Below are 22,552 nucleotides of genomic sequence, written 5' to 3' on the forward strand. Positions count from 1 at the left end.
AACTCATAAAAGTTACAAAGTAAATTCAGTATGTTTAGAACATTTCATACATAACACCTTAGATAAATTGAATCTAACACCTTAACCATATTTTCTTTATTTGTTTTTCAGAATAAAACCATGGCGTATGGAGGATGTCAAAACAAACATCTTTCCAATCATCATGTTGTTTTTTGGATTTTAGGCCCTACATATTTTTGAAGAAAGATGTGGCTTGTGCGAACACTATACACTGTTTGGCCTTATTAGACAAAAATGGTCAAATCAAATGCATGTGGTAAAACTACACATAGTCTTACTGTGTTTAATAGCACAAAAACCTAAAAACATAAAGGAAACTCTACGTGTTGTGCTTCTTGGGTGGCTGATTCTTAATACTTACCTAATCCTGTTTGACAATGATTTTACTTCAGCGGTAACACTTTACAATAAGGTTTATTAGTTACTGCATTAACTAACATAAACTAACTATGAGCAATATATTTGTTACAGTATTTATTAATCTTTGTTAATGTTAGTTAATACACATCCAGCTGTGCGTTAACTAATGTTAACAAATACAACCTGTGATTTTAATAATGTATTAGTAAATGTTGAAATTAATATTAACTAAGATCAATTCTATAGAAGTATTGTTCACACTTAGTTCATGTTAACTAAGGTAGTTAACTAATAAACCTTATTGTAAAGTGTTACCAATTTAGCTTAGGTTTGGGGGGGTATTGTTCTTTTATGCTATTTAATTTATGAAATAATTTATTCTTTTCTTTTGTGTATGTACCCTGCTCTTTCACAATTTAACAAAACCAATTATACTGTACTACAGTGCAAAGTTTCGATTGCTCGCATAATTTTTTTTTCCTTTTTTGCTTGTATGGAAATGCTAAAGCGTAAATGAAGCTTTTGCTTCTTCAGATATGGTTTGGTGTAAATAAATAAAATATTCAGGTTGTTTGAACAGTGCACTTGTGTACAGACTGTTATTGTACCTGCAAAGTGACTTATCATTATAAATCCAATACTCTTGCGTATGAATTCACAAAGCACAAGGTCCTAAAATTCTCAAGAGCTGAACACATCTATTCAGAAAGAGACAAAAAGAGAGAAATATTATACAGAAGTGCCATATGAATGCATACCGATGTCACCATAAAGTCATCACTTAAAAGTACTTAAAAGCCTGTCCGCGTTATATTTGGAGCATTTTACTGCCACTACATTTTTTAAATGGTCTGACAGTGTTCGGCAAATGTAACATCAGTACGGTGCTCCTGTGGCGTAGTTATGTATGTGCTCATGTGCATATGTCAGACTTAAGAGTCACTATTTCATAATGAGTTATGACCTCTCTGTCTCTTCTTATCCATATATGGGCCATAATACCCTGGCCTGACCATACCATTGTAACTTTAAACTTGTGTCCAACAAGCAAAGGATTTTCAGACTTGGCCAATTAAAAGTTAATGCAACCATTTAGAATCATTGAGAATCATTTATCTCCCAAAACAATGGCTTTTCATTTAAAACTTCAAGAGAGAACCAATTTATTTTGTCAATATAAACTAGATTTTGTTTTTATGCCGTCTCCTATGACCCATGCAGCATTTTTTTAAACGGTACACAATTATAACGCCAAATGATACACAGTTTTTAGAATTAAATCATCAATATCAGTAGGCTCCTACGCATCATTCTGAGAAGCAGAAGCTTACCTTTCTCACATCATGAGGACGCTGCTTCCTCCGCTGTCACTGCTGCACTGCGCGTTTGCTCCTGGAGTTTCTTTTTCCAGTGGATAGTTAATAAGACCCTCTAAGCTTCATCTTCCAGCCTGGTCCCATATCTAAGGGAGGAGTCACAGATCCTCATCACACTCATGTCTTTGATCAAGGGTAAGCCTATCCCTCAGCCAACACCCCGAAGGAGCAACAGGACACCTTGAGGACCATCTCAAATTGGGTAGCAAAGGAGAAGTCAACACTCAAAGCTGAACAAAGAGCACGGGGCACAAGTCACAAAGTAAGTAGCCAATGCAATGTTTAGTATTTATAATATTATACCAGGATTATGCACCTTGCCAATCAGCACAGGTTGGGGTTGCCTGAAGTGTTAATGATGGCCCTGAACTACTCCATATCAATGGATAAAAGCCTGCTCTGACCATAACTATGTATTGATTTTTTTGTGTGTGTGTGCTTTTTGGGGTGCTTTTTTGTAAAGCATCTTCATTGAATTTAGATGAGCATTTTTTCAAGAAAACAAAAGCAGCTTGTGTATTGATTTGTATAGTCAATGGCTAAAATATTGTGGTACCACTTTACTTAAAGACTTTATATATAATGCATTATAAAGTATTTTAATGTATTAATAATTAATGTATAAAAATAATTGTAACTACAGTTATAATACTTGTATTCACCGAACAAACATTTAGAAAGTATAATGCATTTAAACACATGACAAACAACCAATTTCAGATGTAACAAGGAATCTGCAAATATAATGCATTTGAACTTTTTGCAATTATTTATTAATACCATTACACATAAAGGCTTTAAACAAAGTGGTATCAATACTTTTTATGTCATTTCACAATATGATTGTTATTTCTTAACAGTAGAGATGCAAAATGTTAGATTCCCACTATAGCGAAGAGTTCTCATTAAGATGAATATAGTTATCTGTTGGGCCAATAAACTATATCATGATGGTCCCTATTCCCTTAAAAGTGGTTTCCTATTATCATTTTATGATGACAGTTGCTACACCGTCTGTTTTCTTAGCATGGAGCAACGTGTATGACAAGCAGCTCTTACATTAATCTGTAAATGTAAACAATCTTTATTTTACACCATTATTTTATTTTTATTGGTCTCAAATCACGCTGCAACCACCGACTCTGCTGGTCGATTATACTGGAAGGCAATTAATTTTAATGGGTTAGGGAAAATATAATGCTGAAAATAGGTCCGAATTTATGGATTATAGAGAAAAATAACAACCCACAATATCTTCACAATAGACTATTTTGTATATGTATGTAATTATTTGTATGCATATGTCATAGATGTTAACAAATGAACATGTATAATTATGTAAATGAATAATGATGATGAGACCAATAATTGATAACCTGTCTCAATATGTTGTTTATGCACATGTAAAATGCCACAGGCAATCCTAAGAGCAGGGTAAACAGAGAAGGGGAAAAGATAATTCAATAAGTCATAAAATCTGACAAATAATGTCAGAGCAGTAAGAGGAGCCTTTCCTCCATTAGTTGGGGGTTGACGTCTTAGGACTCAAGACCCTTTCTAGGCCTCCCTTGGGCATATTTATAAATCAATCATATGTCTCAGTTGCTAGGCATGGCTATTTTTCATCTCCTACAAATATGGTTATCCCTGATAAGAAGCTGTCTGCAGATAAACTTATCTTGATGTACTGCTTACACTATAAATCAACACCAATTGATTATAATGTGCTCTGTCTGCCTTAATCCCTGTATGTATGTATATGTATAGTGTATATATACAGTATATATATATATATATATATATGTGTGTGTGTGTGTGTGTGAATATATATTATATTTAGGGATGCAACGATACCGATACTGCGCTCGTGTACTCGTACTCAAAAAAGGACCTAACACGGGCTTTATACTTTCAGCGTGTGCGAGGGTTTTCGCTAAAGGTTAACTCTCGCCAAATTGCAACCTAGACTATTTTTATTAATCTACCCGAGTCAAACATTCGTGTAAAAGCATAATTACAATGGAAACGCCACTTTTAAGATTGACTGTATTTTCGTTTTCGGTCAAAATACCTTTTGAATGGGAGTGCTAGGGGCACTACAATGATAGCATCAAAATCGCTATTTTTAAAACACTAAGGAGGCTCGACACAACATGAAACTGTGCTTGAAGTATCACCAGGGGCTCTACACATGAACTCGAGCATTGACAACATTGTTTGTGTACACAAAGTTTACTAAAAAGAAAGGTTTTGTACGACTCACTTTATCAGTTAGTGTTTTCGGTGGCTGGAATTTTGTCAGTCAAACAAAATCTCCGAATGCAATGTAACATGAAGAGAGTAAAGATGGAAATCTCAGTTCATTATGTTGCATTCGGAGATCCCCAAACTGTACAGTATAGTGAATGTAACAAAAGCTTTCTATTTCAGATAAATGCTCTTCTTTTGAACTTTCTATTCATCAAAAATCATCTATTCACTAAATTGTGCACAACATTGATAATAATAAGAAATGTTTCTTGAGCAGCAAATCAGCATATTAGAATGATTTCTGAGCGATCATGTGACAGAAGACTGGTAATGATGCTGAAAATTCTCCTTTGCCATCACAAAAATAAATTACATTTTAAAATATATTCAAACAGAAACCAATTATTTTAAATTGTAATGATATTTAACAATATTACTGTATTTCTGATCAAATAAATGCAGCCATGGTGAGCAGAGGAGACTTCTTTCAAAAACATTAAAAAATCTTACCGATTCATTTTTTTTAATATACATATACACAACTGCTACACATAAATATTAAAGGAAAACCAATCGTTTTGTTTATGAAATCTTTTTCCTTTCAATCTAGCAGTTATGAAACTCATCTGGGAATAGTATATCACAGGAGATTGAGGAGAAATAGAGCTCTTGAAAAATGTTAGCACTCTGCATTTAAGATGAGAGTGTGCGTCAGAGGTGTTTTGATTGATAGTTTTATGAGGTATGTGACCTATAACAGACAAAAACATGCAGGGTTACTTGACTCACACCGGTGGGTGCATATAGTGTTAATTTAGAAGTGAAGTCCTCAATTTACTGTCACTTTAAATTACTACTCTACAGAAAGCAGCAATTTTGATGCATCTTTATTATGCTGTTCTCAATAACACTGTTCAATGTGAATCAATTCCAAGCAGCTACAGCACTGCGTTTGATGAATTTAAATACATACACTTTTGAAATCTCTGAATACAGTTTCAAGTATGTCAATTTAGTATTTCATACAATATACATGGCCACAAGTTCTATAGGGTCACTACCACTCTTCAGTTCACCAGAAACCCAAACTAACAAGGCTTTCTGGCAAAAAGAAGCTACTGTAGAAACCCTGTGTCGATAAAAATCCAAGTTGTAATCCAAGGAAAATATAATTGCCGCATTTCTCTCACTAATTTACAGCCACCACCTCCAGACACAATTATTGTCTCTACTTTCATTCCAACAAACCCATCTAATAGAGACTTCAGGAGATGAGGTTTACTCAAAATGTGTCAGCATTGCATTCCTGTAGTAGACATATTGCTTAAATCCTGAGGTTGCGGATCGGTGTAAGTGACACTGTTGCCAGCTTTTTTCCCCCGGTGACTAGACCATGAATTACATTCTAGACAGCTGGAGTGTTCGTGTTGCTGTAGAGAAAAGCTGACAGAAGCTCTTAGCTTAACCCTGCCGCTAAGCTCCATGCTCCCTGCCTTAGGGAACACACATGATCAGAGTCAAATATTCATTACGATCGCTCATCAGAACAACATCTAGCATTTCAAATGTAACATATTCTTGAACTTTGCCCTAATTTCACAACAAATCACAAAACTTGAAAGATTGACAGCGTCTGCCTTATCAAACGCACCAAAAGTACAGTAGTTATAAAGTGAATTCACTTCAACTGGGTTTAGGTAAAATTCACATTTTAAATGCCAAAATTTTTAATAAATAATTAAATACATTATTTGACGCTTCAAACCCGTCATTTTATTTCTGTAGAACACAGAAATTCACATTTAACAAAAAATATCCATACAATTCATAGTCACCATCTGAAGAGACCAAAACTGAATTTATTGCTCACTCATAGTTTTCAACTCCAACGAGCTGAACTTGAGAACCATTGATTCAGTGAGGTTCAATGGTTCTATTACTCCACAAATCAGTCCATCTGTGAACAAACCATTTAGACCGATTTGTGAACCGAATCAAATGGTTCATTGAAAAGAACCAGCTCAAAAGAACAATTTGCTCTCTGATCCAATTCTTGAGTTCAAACCACTGACTTAATGGTCCAGTCACAACAGTTCTTGAGTTAACAGAGTATGAAATTGAGTAAAATATTCCTTTTCCAAAGACACTTCCAAATATCTGTATGTATTTTTTCCCTTACAGAATAAAGAATGTCATACAGGTTTAAAAATAAATATAAACATGTGTTTATTTCCTTTAAAACAGTTCATGGATCTGATGATTTTTTTGATCACTTATGTTACTCATCCTACAGGACTGAGTTCTCTGAATCCCACATGCCAAGATGAAATTCACAAAAAGTAAAGAAGTGGAACCCACTGCTCCTGGGCAAGGTAGATATTCCTCTATTTTCAGTTTTAAAAAAATTCACTGTGAACTTTTTCAAAATCCATTGATTTAATGTATGAAGTATCACAGCTTTTAACTTTTTGCTCACTTTTGATTCCTCAGTGGCCATTAAGAAGCGATCTAAAGTCCCAGGAGTAATGATCACACAGTTTGTGGAGGAAATCCCGGCAGGAAAAAGTCACCCTGATTTCTCCCGCAAACCCATCGCCTTGACTATTCAGGAAGGTATGGTTCAGCAGCTCAAAGCATCTTTAATGCTAAAAAAATTATGACTGTCTTTCAGAAGTACTCAACTGACTTTGTTAAACTCTCACACAGGGAAATTTGCATTTTTCAAAGCCATCATCACTGGAGATCCAACACCAAACGTAACATGGGCTCGAAACAACGGAGATATATCTGATCCGGGAAGATATATTCCTTCGTATGATCCAGTCTCAGGAGAACATCAATTACAGGTGCTGTTTTGTCCGCAACTTGTACAATAGCATTAAAATGCATTGAAAAAAACTTTATAAAAATACACTAGATGGCCAAAAAAAAGTTAACAAACACTTTTAAATTTAAAAATGTATTCTGCTTCACCCCAATAGTGTTCAATGGGGTTCATGCATTGCCATGCTGAAAAAGAAAAGGGCCACAATAGCCAAAGGTGTTTCCACACTTTTCGCCATGTAGTGTATAATTCTAATTTAGGAACAGCTTTTACTTGCATTTACTTTTGTGAATTCAAACCAATAAAAATACAGTATTATTAATAAAAAACAAATTGTGTTTAATAGATGCCCAATGTTGGAGTTGATCAAGCAGACACGTACAAGTGTTATGCAATTAATGAGTATGGACGTGCTGTAGTCACGGTCACACTCAATGTGATTGAAGGTCAGTAGAAAAACCTCTTCCAACTGTACCTGTGCAAGCACAAATAAAAAAGTGAATCAGTTATCTGCCTCCGCTGTGCTGAGAAAAACAAGAATTCTCTCTTTTTTCAGTTGGGTTCAAGAAGAGCAAAGCAATGCAGGAGGCACGATTAGGTCTGTTTGCATTCAAGTCTTGAGTGAATCATTGAAGCAAAACAAAAAAGTATTTCAAATACAACCTCTCCTTGAGAATAAAGATGAATAGTGCAACTCTATTTATTTTCAGAACAACGAGAAAAAGCAGTAGTCGATTTAAAAAAGACCCTGAGGACTCGGTAAGTTCTTGCTGATCATACCAATGATGATTCTAGCACAAATTTTGCATTTTGAATGGTTTATATGTTTGTTGAAATGCAAAAGCAGATGCATGTGTTCAGCCTGACCCTGGACATCCCGGGAAGACGTGTTCATGGTGTATTGTGTTTGTGTTTGTAGAACACAAAAGGAAGCGAAGAAAGATGGAGAAGTTGACGAGAAATTTTGGGAACTGTTATTGAGCGCTGATAAGAAAGACTACGAGCGCATCTGCATTGAATATGGGGTGACTGACTTCCGCGGGATGTTGAAGAAGCTGAATGAAAAGAAAAGGGAAATAGAGGAGCAGCAGTCTCAGGTGCATTACAAATGAACAGTGAAAAATCATTATGTATCATTGTATCAAGTATACTGATACACCTCATTAAAAAAAGGTCTTGCCAAGGCTTAACCAAATCCATCAAACAAAATAACAAATGTCATAATTTTCAACATATAAATCTGAAAATGAATGACGTGTGAAATACCTCACTGGTCTCTATTTCTATTTTTGCCCAGGAAGTGTATGTGCTAAATGCCTAAATGTAAATCTAACCTCAGAGGCATCTTTTGAAAGTTTCAATGTATATTTTTAACTTGCTTTTCCTCTAACAGTACATTGAACACCTGAGCAGCCTGAGACATATTGAAATCAAGACGCCTGGATGTGCCGAATTTGAATTTGAGATGGATCTCAAAGATCCCAATTCCAAAATCTTTCTCTTCAAGGTTAAACAACACACGCATTTTTAATTACTTCATTTTACAGTAAAATAAAATAATAATAATATATTTTTGTCACAGGATGGTGTTATGGTTCCATTTACCACTGAAACAGATGAGAAGCATTCTCTGCGTCAAGTCGGCAGAAAATTCATCTTTAGTGTACATGGTTTGAATCCAGAAGATGCTGGATTGTATCAAGTTGATGTTGAGGGGGTCAATATCTTCTCCACTGACTTTAAAAGTGAGCTTTAAGCATTTAGAAAGATCATTTATAGTGTTTAACATTAAAAAAGTTTTAACATTCTGTCAGCATTATATCACCCTCCTACAGTATCTTTCCATAATGTTTAGGAATTTTTTTCTTCTGTGAAACACAATATTGTGGAGAATGCCTGAACTGTTCTTTCTCATATGTGACCCTGGATATCAAAACCAGTCACAAGTCGCACTGGTATATTTGTGGCAATAGCCAACAATACATTGTACGGGTCAAAATTATCGATTTTTCTTTTATGCCAAAAATCATTAGGATATTAAGTAAAGATCATGTTCCTGAAGATATTTTGTACATTTTCTACCGTAAATATATAAAACATTTATTTTTGTGAGTGAATGCAGCACAATCGCCAACATGGACAACTTTAAAGGAGATTTTCTCAATGCAGATTCCAGATCTTCAAATAGTCGTATCTCGGCCAAATATTGTCCTATCCTAACAAACCACACATCAATGGAAAGCTTATTCATTCAGCTTACATATGATGTATAAATCTCAATTTAAAAAAACTGACCCTTGTGACTGGTTTTGTGGTCCATGGCCACATATATACAATCAAATTGGATAGTGCTATAACATGACACAAAACAAGATTTATTTTATTAAACACAGTAGCTTTCAAATCTATTTTGCACTTTCAAAATCAATTGCATTCAAATTCAATTGCATTCAAATAAATGCAATGGCAATTTACATTTCGGGTGCTTTTTTGGAGTTCGACAGTTTACAGTAAATCATTCAATTTCTCTGATTGAAAAGCAGCTTGGAGATTCAGGTTAAACATTTCCTTTTGTGTTTCACAAAGGGGAGAAATAAAACATGATGGAACAACATGGGGTGAATAAGCAATAACAGAATTTTCATTTTTGATCCAACTATTCTGATTGATCAAACCAGTTAATTTAGATGTTACCACATAAAGTACAGTTTTAGGTTAATACATGCTTGTTTTGATATCTTTACCTTTGCAGTTCCAGTGGCAGACTTCTTGGTAAAGATTCAGGAAGTGAAGTGTGTGGAAAGAGAGGATGCCGTGTTCGAATGTGTCTTATCTGCTCCGCTCCCTAAGATTTCTTGGATAGGCAAGAACGTTCCTCTGGAACAAAGTGAAAAGTATGACATCACGGTCTCCAAGGACATGCTAATCCATAGACTGTTGGTGAAGGACTGTATGCAAGTGGACAAGGGCATCTATGCAGCTGTGGCTGGGATGAAGTCATGTAACGCCTGGCTGGTAGTGGAGCGTAAGATCAAATTCAGATATCAACCATATTACATTTATTGGATTAACTATAAACATATAAAAGTGTGTGGATCCCTGGATGTACAGTAAGAGCTATTTAACTCCCATGCTGTGTTCTAAATCGCCCCCTATACCCTAATTCACTATTCCCTACTTTACTCCACTAATATAGTCCACTTGAAAGAGTAAATGAAAACAAGTGTGAATTCAGAGCTTTTGCTTAGTTTGTGCTTGCTGTTTAATAATCGTTTGAAACGTAGCAAACTGGCAGCTCCAGTAGTTTTGAAAAGATTTATCTTGAACTCTGCCATGGAAACCTTAATCTAAAAATGTAATAATTAATTAAAAAGGAATTTATACCTGTATGATATACGCTGTAGCCACATTGGACCAGCGGTTTGGAAAATGGATGGATGCATCTTCTGGTCAGACGTGAGAATTCACTTCATGTGTGACTCTCACAGTGCATTATGGGTATTCTCTAGCCGTTGAGCACACATCGGTTGTACACGTTATTGCGGTGCATTGTGGGACTGAATGAGTGCACTCAATGTCCACTATGGTTTCTGACACCACTACAAATGGCTGTCCCTTCAAATAGAGCTCTATTTCAGGGTGATTTCGGACACAGCCCCAGTTAAAATAAACTTTATTGATTTGATTCATAAATTCAAAATTAGACTCTTTAGTTCACATTCTAGCCAAAACATTCTAATGAATGAACAATTAGGTTGCACAATAGTTAATTCATTGATTTGACCAACCTGACAAGCACTCATAAATAATTCATTTTAAAATAGCAAAATTTATCATTTCAATCAAATGTTTCAAATATAAATAAATGAGCACAGAAGAAAACTGATTGCTTACATTGTTTAAACGACCATTTATATCCATTATATCATCATTGAGAGCTGGATGTACGTGTGCAGTGCCATGTAGACATCCAGCAAGTTTTCCACTCAATGACCCGAATTTTAACACCTTATTCCTATGTTGGTCTGCCCTTGAAACAGCTGACCCAGATCCAAACCAGAGGGGCAAGAAGGCAGCACGCAAAACCACTCAAGCAGGAGGTGGAGGCACAGACTTGACCAAGATTGCGGCAGAGCAACAGGAGAAGCTGCAGAAGGAGCGTGAAGAGAGGATGGAGCAACTGAAACAAATTCAGGCTGAGGCGGCTGCTGCAAAAGAGGAACCAGCAGTGGAGGAAACTGCTGCGCCAGAAGCACCAAAACCAAAGTCTAAACCTAAACCAGAACCCAAACCAGAATCTGGAGCTGTAGCAGGGGAGCCAGAACCTGAGCCAGAACCTGAGCCAGAGGTGGAGGAACAACAACCAGAACCAGAGGAAGCTGTTCCACCTCCACCAGAGGAAGAGACTCCCGGCGAGGAGCCAAGGAAGAGAGTGAGGACTGGGCCCTTAATCCCAGACACTATTATCGGTAAGATACTGATTTACCATTTCCATTACTGATTCTTTGGAATTTGGGGAAGAAATTATGACAAAAAACAGAAATGTTGTGGGGATCATTTAGATAATAAATGTAAAACAAAAATCATATTTCATAATTACTTTTTTTTTATATAAAAAATAAAATAAAAATACCACTAACAAGTCTCATAATATGTATCTTTGACTACACACTTTCATATGAACAGCAAGTCAATAATTGTGGTCCAAGTATTTTTTTCACTAAAAAGAACCTGCAGTATTCAGGAGTTCGGGCCAAATTCCGAGCTCGGGGCCCTCTCCCGGACAGCACGCTAAATACACATATACCTTTACTCGATCTAATATGTAAGTGTGAACTTGTGAAACAAAAATGGCTCATAAGAGTAATTTGCTCGGGAATCGAATATTCCTGGTCACGCTGTATGTTTTTGATTCACAAAAAAAGAACAAGCTTAAATTAATCATTAGCTCAGGATTCAGGCTTAACTAGTCACAGGCTGCAACCAAGATCACATACTTTCCCTTTTACTTATTCAAAATAAGTACCCACTCAAAAGATGCACTTTCAGACATAGCGGTCATGAACTGCCCTGACACAGAGGTTGAGGATCCAAATGCAGCTTTATTCAATCCAGAATCATAATCCAAAACCAGAAAAATGGTCAAAACACAGGGAAGATTATCAAAAAAAAAAAAAACAACAAAAAAAAAAACAGGTGCGAAAACACAGGCAAACCCAAGAAACCAGATAGAAGATCAAAAACAATGACACATGAAACCAAAGCAAAAGCACTCAGAAATGCAGTGTGTCACTTACAAGACATCACAAAGAGTGAATGAAAACACAGGGCTAATATAGGCAGAGCTTAACAGGATAATGATACACAGCTGGAAGTAATCAAACATAATGAGTCCAGGCAAGGTGTTATGGGTAATGTAGTTCAAGTTAGGGGCGGCAGTGGCTCAGTGGTTCATGTAGGTCAGGGGTGCCCAATCCTGCTCCTGCCGATCGACTGTCCTGCACAGTTCATCTCCAACCCTAATCAAACACACCTGAAGCAACCAATTAAGGTCTTCAGGATCACTTGAAAATTAAAGGCAGGTGTGTTTGATTAGGGTTGGAGATGAACTGTGCAGGACAGTCGATCGGCAGGAGCAGGATTGGGCACCCCTGATGTAGGTTGTCTACAAACCATATACAAATCATATGAATGAGTGAATGAATGAATGGGTGAATGTGAGGCAATATGTAAAGCGCTTTGGAGGCCATGGGTCTGTTGACAGCGCTATATAAATGCAGTCCATTTACCATTTACCAGATATGATTAAGGAGACATGAGGAGTGCCCTCTGGTGGCTATCATTGGCACACCAGCTGACAGGTGTGACAATAGCCATGGTGTCTGCTTTTAATTCACTAAATAGAAAGGACTTTAAGAGTAATGCACTTGAGAATCGGACATACTGGTTGCACTGTATGTTTATGACTCCCTAAAAAGAACCAGCTCAAATGTCTCATTACTCGGGAGAATTTTAGCACAGTGTTCTGTGCGCATCGGCGGAAAAATACATGTGCGACAACCCATGGCGAAACCAAACGGAACAAAATTCATTTAGTTTTGAGATGTTTTTTATTGTCCTGTCTATTTACAGTCTATGTTCTGTAGATCTGCTCAATGCACCGTTTTACTTAGGATATTGAGTAGAAATATTTATCATCAAACTGTTGTCAATGCACCTGTTGTTCAGACCCGGGAGTTCACTTCATCAGTGGGCTGTCAGATGTTCATGCCATCATCGGTCAGTCAGCTGAATTGGAGTGCAAACTCAGCCGTGATAAATGCGATGGCATTTGGTATAAAGATGGAAAAGAGGTAAGCACAGGTTTATAATGCTCAAAGTTCCAGTGTAATAGTTATCTTCATTACCAATACACAAATCAATATTATTCATTTAGACATGATCTAGAGCTGTGATTTTATACAGTAAGCAAATATTCTGTTGAAATATCTGTATAGATAACAGCCACAGATGATCTGAAGATAGTCAAAGATGGATCAGTTCATAAATTGATTGTAACAAACTGCACAGAGGAGGACAATGGAAAGTACCGATTTGAGGCAGATGGACGTAAAACTGAGGCCATTTTGGTCGTGGAAGGTAATTAATATTTGTTATTAATCTTTGACTGGTCATGTAAAATATGGAGGCGCATTATTTGATAAACAGGTCAGAAACTTTACATTGAATATCTTTTGTATATTGCATTTCAGATCCACCAAGGATGAATCAAGATGACTTGGCTAAATTTTCAGAGCCTGTAATAATCAAGGTTGGCCAAAATGCAACTTTCAAACTGGAGTTTGTGGGTCGCGAGCCAATGAAAGTGCAGTGGTACAGAGAGGGTGAGGAGATGCTTGAGGATAATCACATTAGGATTGAGAAATCGGCCAGTCACAGTCGCCTTCTACTTGTGAAGTGTCAACGCAAAGACAGTGGAGAAGTAAAGCTGAAGCTCAAAAATGAGTATGGAACCATTGAAGCCCTTTCAAGACTCATCGTTCTAGGTTGGTAATTGAAAGGCAATGTAATATCATGTAACATGTAATTAAGAAGAATGCTGTGTTTCCAGCTAACAGGGAACATTCTCATGAAGCTAACGTTCTGGCAAGGTTATCTCAAGGTTATGAACAAACATTCTTACAGTAATGTTAATAGAAAGTTCTTTCAAAGTCATCTGGTCTTTAATAGTGTAATGAAGCACACACAGTTCATGGAGCATTTTTTTCTTAATATGTTTAGTTGGACGTTTTTTAAATGTTACTACTTGTTTTAGAATGTTCAGAGAAAGTACCGTTCAAAAATAACATTCCCATAATGCTTGAAGTATGATAAAATGGAATGTTTCCTTATGTTTAAAAAAAATTTATACAAATATTTTAAAACATTTTTTTTTTTTTTTAAATGGGACATTTCTAATTAAAGTTTTCATAACTTAACGGGGATGTTAACAAAATGTTTTTAGAATATATTTTCATTAGCTGGGTATACAGTGAAGGAAAATTTCAAATAACCTGTCCCAAAAGAATTTACAAATATAATCCAATTCTTAATCTAAGAAAAAAACCTGGTATTTCATTCTTGTACTTCAGATAAACCCACCAACCCAATGGGACCTGTTGAAGTATTAGAAGCCTCAGCATCCTGTGTGGAGTTCAAGTGGAGGCCCCCAAAAGACGATGGCGGTTCTCCTTTAATGAACTACTATTTGGAGCGTAACCAAATTGGACGCAACACCTGGACAAAGATTGGAAACATCCCCGCAGAGCCCCATTACAAGGACACTGATGTGGACCACGGAAGAAAGTACTGCTATCGCATCAGGGCCTTGACTGCAGAGGGAACCAGTGATGTTTTTGAGACAACTGACATCCAGGCTGGCACCAAAGGTGAGATTCCATGTGTTTGGATCTTAAGTACAGCATTAAGATCTTACTGAAAATGTAAATAAACACCCATTATCACAGAAATTTAGTACTGCACAACTAATTAAAATACAACTGAAATCGTGATAATGATTATTAAATCGCAAAGGCGGGGATTTAGTTAAATAAATATATGCTGTGTGTTTCAGAGTGAAGCGCAGCACTGTGTTCAATTACACACAATCAGCTCATGATCTGTCAAATTGTGCCGCCCTAAACACATTTTTAATCAAAATATTTTAAATCACAATTTTTTATCAGAAAATTTTAAATTAGATTTTTTTTTCACCAAATCATGCAGGAATTATTATATTAAAAGGACTCATTTGTTACAGCATATCCTGGACCACCATCTACACCAAAAGTGGTCAGTGCCTTCAAGAACTGTATCACTTTGGCATGGTCACCTCCTACCAACACTGGTGGAACCAAAATTGTTGGCTACAATATAGAGAAACGCAAACGGGGCAGCAACTTATGGGGTCAAGTGAACCCCCCTGATGAGCCAATCAAAGGTTTGTTTGTTTTTTGGCTCTCCAAGTTCTACTCTATTTTTGTGTTGCCGTATAGTTCTATAGTGTATAGTGTATAGTTCTATAAAACATACTAGACTTTTACATAGGCTTATTTCACTCGTTGTCCTCCCCAAGGCAAACAGTGTGATGTGAAAGAGGTTGTTGAAGGAATGGAATATGAATTCCGCGTCTCTGCCATCAACTTCTCTGGTGCTGGAGAACCAAGCACACCCTCTGAATTTGTGATAGCCCGAGATCCTAAAAGTAAGTCGATACTCAAATAATTATCATATTAACACGTTATAAGTATTTTTGTAGTGCAAGATGAAATGTGTTCAAAATCTTCTGAAATAAAACCACAATAAAACAAGAAAAATAATAATCCTACAACTGAACTACCCTGACCTTTTTGTACTTCAATTTGGGATTTCAGAACCCCCTGGTAAAGTCATTGACCTGAAAGTCACAGATTCCACCTATACCTCTTTGTCTTTGAGTTGGACAAAACCAAAGGAAGAGGAAGGTGTCCAGGATGAAGCCAAAGGTTATTTTGTGGAATTAAGGCCAGCTGAGAACACAGAATGGGGTCGCTGCAACTCCAACCCACTCATTTCATCTTCCTATACAATTCTTGGCCTCAAGTCTATGGCTATGTACTGGGTCAGAGTAGTTGCAACCAATGAAGGAGGTGACGGGGAACCCCGAGATCTGGACAACTACATCATTGCCATGCCTCCACCTGGTATAATATGAATATATTTTTTATAATGTGTACAGTCAAAAGGTTGGACGTGCATCACTGTATTTACATTTCTTGTTATTATACTTTGTTTGCTGTAAGGTAGTCCTGCAGAGTTCCTCTGAATCCCTTCACCTCCCCCAGCTCCACCTGCCTAGATCTGCTACATAATGTGCATATCTATTTATGCAGCGGCAGCTTATTTTACATGCTAACAGCAGTGTGTCTGTGTATCTATTAGCGGTAGCAAATTCATACTTGCTCTGCAGCAGCAGCAGCGTAGCAGATCTAGTCCCCAAGACCAAATACATTAACATTGCCATAATCAATAACACGCTAAAACTATTCCGAGAGTTGTCATTGAAATGATACATTTCAGCACATTTGTTACTCTCCAAATCTCTTTTTCAGTGAGGCCAAATTTCACCAATCGCAAAATGAAGAGCTTTATGGTTGTAAGAGCTGAAAATTCTGCTCGGGTCATCATAAACTTTGAGGTAACAAAATGGTGGTATTTACTAAACAGACATTTTCCTATCCTCAGATGTCTTCCTAAATTTAATAACAAAATATGAAATCTCATTTGCAGGCATCCCCAATGCCAACTATAATCTGGCTGAAAGATGGAACGCCTGTGTCCAAACGTGTAACCGTGAGCAATGCAGATGGGACATCCCAGCTCCTGATTCCATCTGCTGAGCGTTCTGACTCTGGGATCTACACCATCATCGTCAAGAACATAGTGGGTCAGGAGACGTTCAGTGTTGAGATCAGAGTGACGGGTGAGAGATAATATTAAAAGCAAAATGCATCAGGACTGAAATCTAATTTGCTTACTGTGGTTTCACACGTAGAATGTGTCTCTGGATAAATGTACTGTACTTGTTCATCCAGGAAAAGCATCAGCCAATCAGATATTAGGGTTAGATTTAGGGCCGGGCCTTCAACAACTTATGAATAATTTCCCTCTGATTTCAGGGGTTGTTATTAGTCATTCCAGGACCAAAAAAACATGTTTATCAAGGAACACATTCTTCTTGGCAAAATCTCTAAAATAATATTGAGGAATATTATGGATTGTGTGGATACCTGGCATGTTTGCAGATGATCCCAAGCCACCTGGCCCAGTGGAGCTGGAAGAAAATGTCCCTGGCACATTGACAGTTTCTTGGGATGCTTCTCCTGATGAGAAACGAGATAATCACTTGCACTATATGGTGATGAAACGGGACTCCATTAAACGCACCTGGCAGACAGTCGCTGACCGCTTGTTCAACAACAACTTCACAGCAATTAACATCATGCCAGGAAGAGAATATAAGTTCCGCGTGTACTCCAAAAATGACATAGGCCTCTCAGAACCATCTGAGTCCCAAACATGGGGCATTGTAAGAAAGAAAGGTGAGCTGGCTGGTGCTTCTACCTCTTTTGGTCCGCTCACGATAAAGAATATTAAATCTACTCCTTAATACTCTTTGTTGTATTTAGCATGCTTTCCTGTCTCCTGCAGAAAAGTTCAGGCTCAACTTAGCCCCATCTAAACCTTGCAACTTTGACTCGGCTCCCATTTTCACGGTTCCACTGAAGACGCACGCTACCCCGGAGAAATATGAGTGCTACATGAGCTGTGCCGTGAGAGGCAACCCCATACCTCACGTCACCTGGTACCGCAACAACGTCAGCCTCAACACTAACACCAACTACTACATTTCAAACACCTGCGGCGTCTGCTCCATGCTCATCTTGAGAGTCGGTGCCAAAGACAACGGAGAATACAAAGCGGTGGCAGAAAACTCTTTTGGCCGTGCTGAATGCAGCACACAGCTGACAATCTTAGGTATGCTGTCAGAATATGTGTGAAAATACCAGCTGTAGTTTGACTCTGTCTTATATAAGTGTTTGAGCTACATTTACATTTGTGCAGATGCTCAATACATGTAGGGTACAACGGGGCTAAAGGTACACTTTATAGATCTCTTATAGATGAAGAGATTATAGATCATATTTTTATATATGATGGATTCATTATAATTATGGTGAATATCTCTTAGGTGGACACCCAATGTGATATGATATTTACCATCTGAATCTAACCATGTCATGTCAACAAATGGAAATGTCAGCCAGCTGTTTATTATCATGTTAATTATTGTGCCTTTCGCCCCAACAGCAGGGGCGCCTTTTACCCAAATACCATTCTTTTACATATTCTTTCGTTATTGAAAAACTGTTGCTTTGTTCACCGTGAACAAAACTACGGAATCAACTTTGCGCTGTTGCCCACGATCGCGTGCGTTAAGGATCAGCTAAATTTCCACAAGTGGATGTTTTGAAAAGTGCTGCTGTACTTTTTATGCCATCTAGTGGTGTAGAGGAAAATAAAATCGAATGCACTTTTTACCCCGGTGTGCCTTTAGCCCCGTTGTTCCCTACACTACCGTTCAAAAGTTTGGAGTTGGTAAAATAATGTTTTTGAACCTTATTGAATCTTATCTGATCAAAAATTCAGAAACAACCGTAATATTGTGAAATATTATTACATTTTTAAAATGCAACTTATCCCTGTGATGGCAAATAATTTCAGCATCATTCCTCCAGTCTTCTGTGTCACATGATCCTTCAGAAATCATTCTAATATGCTGATTTGGTGCTCAAGAAACATTTCTTATTATTAAAGTTGTGCAGTTGTGCTGCTTAAAGAGCTGCAAAATTGACCCTATTTACTTTGTTAGCACATATTACTAGTCTTGTGGTGAAAAATTAATCCGTGCAAGTTAATACACAGAAAAAAATTGTTTGCCGAAAGTCTTAAGTTACTTCCGGTCTGGAATGGCTGATGATGTAGGTTTGACGGCTTGGGTTGGGAAACGCTTAACCACTCCCCTCAAACCGTTAGTCTGCTATGAGTGAGAGATGGAGAGGAGGAGCGCTAGAGTAAAACCCTGCCCTCTGTTCAATATTCCTTTTCACTGGGAAAGACGTCACAACACTGGAGAAAAGTCGTTTGCAACTTCCGGTTCACGTGGACTTTAATGTTTTTATGGAAACTGTGAGGAATGGAACGTACAAAAGAACATTTGTAACATTATAAATGTCTTTACTGCCACTTTTGATCAATGTTATACATCCTTGCTGAAAAAAAGTTTTAACTTCTTTAAAATAAATATCTTACTGACCACACACTTTTGAACGGTAGTGTGAATGTATGCTTATTGGACATTACTATAAACATTGGGAAAAACATTGTATCCTTACAAGTAATCATTTCTGCTTTTTTATTTTTCAGAGTGAACTATCTGTGACATGTGAAAGACCTGTGACACATCATCGATTTTCATTGAAAACCTCAGCCAAATGTTTTAAGAGTATTAATGTCAAATGCTAATGTTTGATTTCATAATGCAGTTCAGTACAATATTTTGCTTAATATCTCAATGAGTTTATGCAACCTTTTGCCATTTTGATCATTGTATTCATTTGCCCTAATTTGGCTGACTGCCCTCAATAATTAAAAGGAGTGAATTACACATAATAGTGCCTCAATCAAACATACTTTTGACAAAACTGTATAAAGCCATATTTGTCTCAAATATTGGTGTCCAAAGTTATGTTATACTATTATGTTTTACATTACCCCACTAGGGCAACGTATATAAACACTTAAAAGTGAAAACAAGTAACATTTGCTTTTAATAGCTAGTAAACCTGCTTGCAAATGTCAGTGTTGTGCAATATCTCTCCTTGTAAATATTTGAAGTTGGCCATAAAACATGATCATAAAAATCCCCCCTACCAGTAAGGAATGTTGAAATCTCCCCATAGAAGCATTTTCAAAATCAGTACAAAATATGTTACTCTGAGGCATTTACAAATACATGTCACCCAATGTATGAAATAAAAAAGAAAAGAAAAAGCATAAAGGTGTTTTATTTTTCACAGACCCGGCCTTGGGTCTTGCTTTATAGCTTTCCATTATTAACTTTCCCTTACAGAGACGAGAGTGCATGCTAGTAGTAAATCTGGGAATGCACATAAACCTGGTGGCAGATGGGTTAGTGTGTGGCAGGGGTCAGAGAGGGACTGGGTCAAGAGGACAGCTGGCAGTGCCTCTGCAGACAAGGAGTTCAGGCCTCTATAGTTTGCAGAACACTAAGTGATCATATCTGAAAATCTGTCAGCAGACATGCAGAAAGTAGACACAATCTTGTGCTATTTTGTCAAATTAAAGTATTTTAACATAATTTCCTGCTCAATCTGGAGCTTGACATGGCAATAAATGCTTTCAAAGGCACCAAGCACTAAAACATACTACCCTTCCTAAAATATCTGTCCCTCCAAGTGCATATGCATAGTATGTAGTATGTACATATAAAATGTTTATTGAAAACAAATGGAAATAAATTTTCAAACATAACGCGGGACAAATGCACTTGGCATGTGGGTTCTGGCTATAATTTGTAAATGGATAAGACACACACAACAGAGGACTGTAGCCAATGGGCCAGAGAACTGACCAAAGCAAACCTAGACAGATGACTGCGCAAGTTAACAAAGATTAGCTCAAGTGTGCTTTATTGACCCTTCCAGTTGTTTGCCTGGTTAAGTAGGTTACATCATCCAGTATATGTTAACACAAGTTGAGCCATTTGTAATGGCCTTGATTTACAAAGTAAAAGAAAGTAAAAAAAAAAAAAAAAAGTGTAATTCTCCATTGAAGAATTTAAAGAGCATGAACATTTCCTAAAATTATTTGTATTATTAAACATGTGAGGGAAAATGTGCATGGGTTTGTGTGGGTTTATTTGTAGCATAATGATCGGCTGACTGTACATTAAAAGGCTACTTACTAAATACATAAATAAATGGGCATTCAATATTGACTTGAGTTTAAATTATTAATGTGAGATGGAAACTGTTAATCTGAGAAGGAAGAGACACAGTGATATGGAAGACGTGAAAGTAGCACAGTCATGTAGGGACAGTTATACCGGTATCAAAATATTGATATCATTTTTATATAAAATATATTTTGTACATTTGTATTGCGTATATATATATATATATATATATATATATATATATGCTGGACACTATTTAACAATGACATACCTTCTGAGTTTTGCTGTGATGAGGTAATATTACATTAAATGATATTAAAAAGGGTTAACTGCCATGGTCAAGGGTTAAAAAATGATTAGGAACCTCAGTTTATGGATCTCAACTGGTTCCAGGTTTAGCACAAAGGACTATATTTTTAAGTGTGATAATACCGTTTAACTGCAGCTCCATTTTGTTATTGAATTTATCCATTGAGTTATATTGGACAAAGCACACATGAATAATTTCCCAAAACATTTTACTTACTAATAAACAACATCAGAGCCTCAGACTGTTTGCCTCTTTATTTAAGAAATGACTAGTTTAGACCACTCATCATAGAAAGGTCAGCTGTAATTTACATAATAGGTGTCACACTGTCCTCAGCAGTGTTCACAGCTGCCATAATATAATTTATTAATAAGCCAGTCGGAGTTTATGAAATGGTTTCAAGGAGATAGCCCAACTTTTTAAGCCCTAAAATAAAACATATGATGAGACGATGATATTAATATTTAGAGAAACAACATTTATCCTCATATCCATATGTACACATCCCACCATCTTGTTACACTGTCCCACAGAAATCTATTACTTTTCGAGGAGGATTTAGGGAATTTTATATTATGCAAACATGTTTGACATTTTAATCAACACATAATGGCACGCGACTTTGTAATCACCTTTGTCTACTTATTTCTGCATTTATTCAGGTTTGCAGACCATTTCCTTCCTGTTTTAAGTGTAAAGCACAAAAAATGTCAAAAAAAGGTTTTTACAAAAGCCTTCCTTGGATATTCTTCATACGCAACACTTCCATTTTCCAGGTTGTTTCTGTATTCTCATCCCTTGTGCTGTGTGTCGCACCACATAAAGAAGTGCAAAAATGTCTTATGATCCTACAGAGGACCCCCAAGGTGTCTTTTATCAAAAGCGATGTTCATCCCCGCCTGACAGCGGTCAGAATGTATTGGTGTTCTTGCTGAGACCTTAAAAACACTTGTCATTACTTCTCATTGCCTCTAGCCTGTGGTAAGAATCAAATAAATTCAGTTTCACTGCGAGGAGTTTCCAGCCAATCCCGCGTGTCCTCGTGCGAACCCGGTGCTTGGCATCTTACGGGCAGCTTAATGAAATTAATATATTGGATTTTCTTCAGTGATTGATATGCTACATCCAAATGTAAACCATAATCTACTCTGCTGAAACTTGGACATCAGCAAATCTGATTTATTGCAGGTACTTAAAGAAGAACTTATTGCACCTCTTTTTCCCCATGAAATTATAAAATGAACCTTTTGGATGTTAGCCATTATAATTGCCGGCACTGAGAGACTCCAAAGTGGCAGTTAAAAACAAACTTGAAGCAAGACTCTGTTGGCAATGACCTTGAAGGGCACAAAACA

The 22,552-nt window shown here is 36.9% G+C and overlaps 2 protein-coding genes across 7 annotated transcripts in view; both read left to right on the top strand.

Moving 5' to 3' along the window:
* igfn1.1 (immunoglobulin like and fibronectin type III domain containing 1, tandem duplicate 1) overlaps nt 1–963 on the top strand; it is a 30,109-nt gene extending 29,146 nt beyond the window's left edge. For all 6 annotated transcript variants that reach the window (XM_079883991.1, XM_079883986.1, XM_079883988.1 and 3 more), the window contains one exon: nt 112–963. In XM_079883991.1, the coding sequence (XP_079740117.1) occupies nt 112–116 (5 nt within the window). In that variant the 3' untranslated portion in view covers nt 117–963. The remainder of the gene's footprint in view (nt 1–111) is intronic.
* Nucleotides 964–1,114: 151 nt separating this feature from the next.
* Nucleotides 1,115–20,861, top strand: igfn1.3 (immunoglobulin like and fibronectin type III domain containing 1, tandem duplicate 3). Its single transcript, XM_079883994.1, has 24 exons — nt 1,115–2,019; nt 6,301–6,379; nt 6,498–6,620; nt 6,714–6,853; nt 7,178–7,277; nt 7,388–7,429; nt 7,542–7,590; nt 7,751–7,928; nt 8,225–8,338; nt 8,414–8,576; nt 9,584–9,856; nt 10,872–11,300; nt 13,060–13,184; nt 13,329–13,470; nt 13,584–13,877; nt 14,463–14,759; nt 15,131–15,310; nt 15,446–15,574; nt 15,744–16,052; nt 16,461–16,546; nt 16,639–16,831; nt 17,154–17,450; nt 17,560–17,886; nt 19,336–20,861. The coding sequence occupies exons 2-24, from the start codon at nt 6,331–6,333 to the stop codon at nt 19,338–19,340; spliced, it is 4,044 nt and encodes a 1,347-aa protein (XP_079740120.1). The 5' UTR covers nt 1,115–2,019; nt 6,301–6,330; the 3' UTR covers nt 19,341–20,861.
* Nucleotides 20,862–22,552: the final 1,691 nt, after the last annotated feature.

The sequence above is a fragment of the Squalius cephalus genome (assembly GCF_949319135.1).
Source record: "Squalius cephalus genome assembly, chromosome: 10".
In the NCBI taxonomy this organism is placed as follows: domain Eukaryota; kingdom Metazoa; phylum Chordata; class Actinopteri; order Cypriniformes; family Leuciscidae; genus Squalius; species Squalius cephalus.

What these genes read in the sequence shown, in the direction of transcription:
- igfn1.3 (XM_079883994.1), top strand. Translation starts at nt 6,331, where the DNA reads ATGAAATTCACAAAAAGTAAAGAAGTGGAACCCACTGCTCCTGGGCAA. An exon ending in CTTCTCCACTGACTTTAAAA is followed by an intron (nt 8,577 to 9,583) that starts GTGAGCTTTAAG and finishes TTACCTTTGCAG; the next exon opens with TTCCAGTGGCAGACTTCTTG. An exon ending in CGCCTGGCTGGTAGTGGAGC is followed by an intron (nt 9,857 to 10,871) that starts GTAAGATCAAAT and finishes CCCTTGAAACAG; the next exon opens with CTGACCCAGATCCAAACCAG.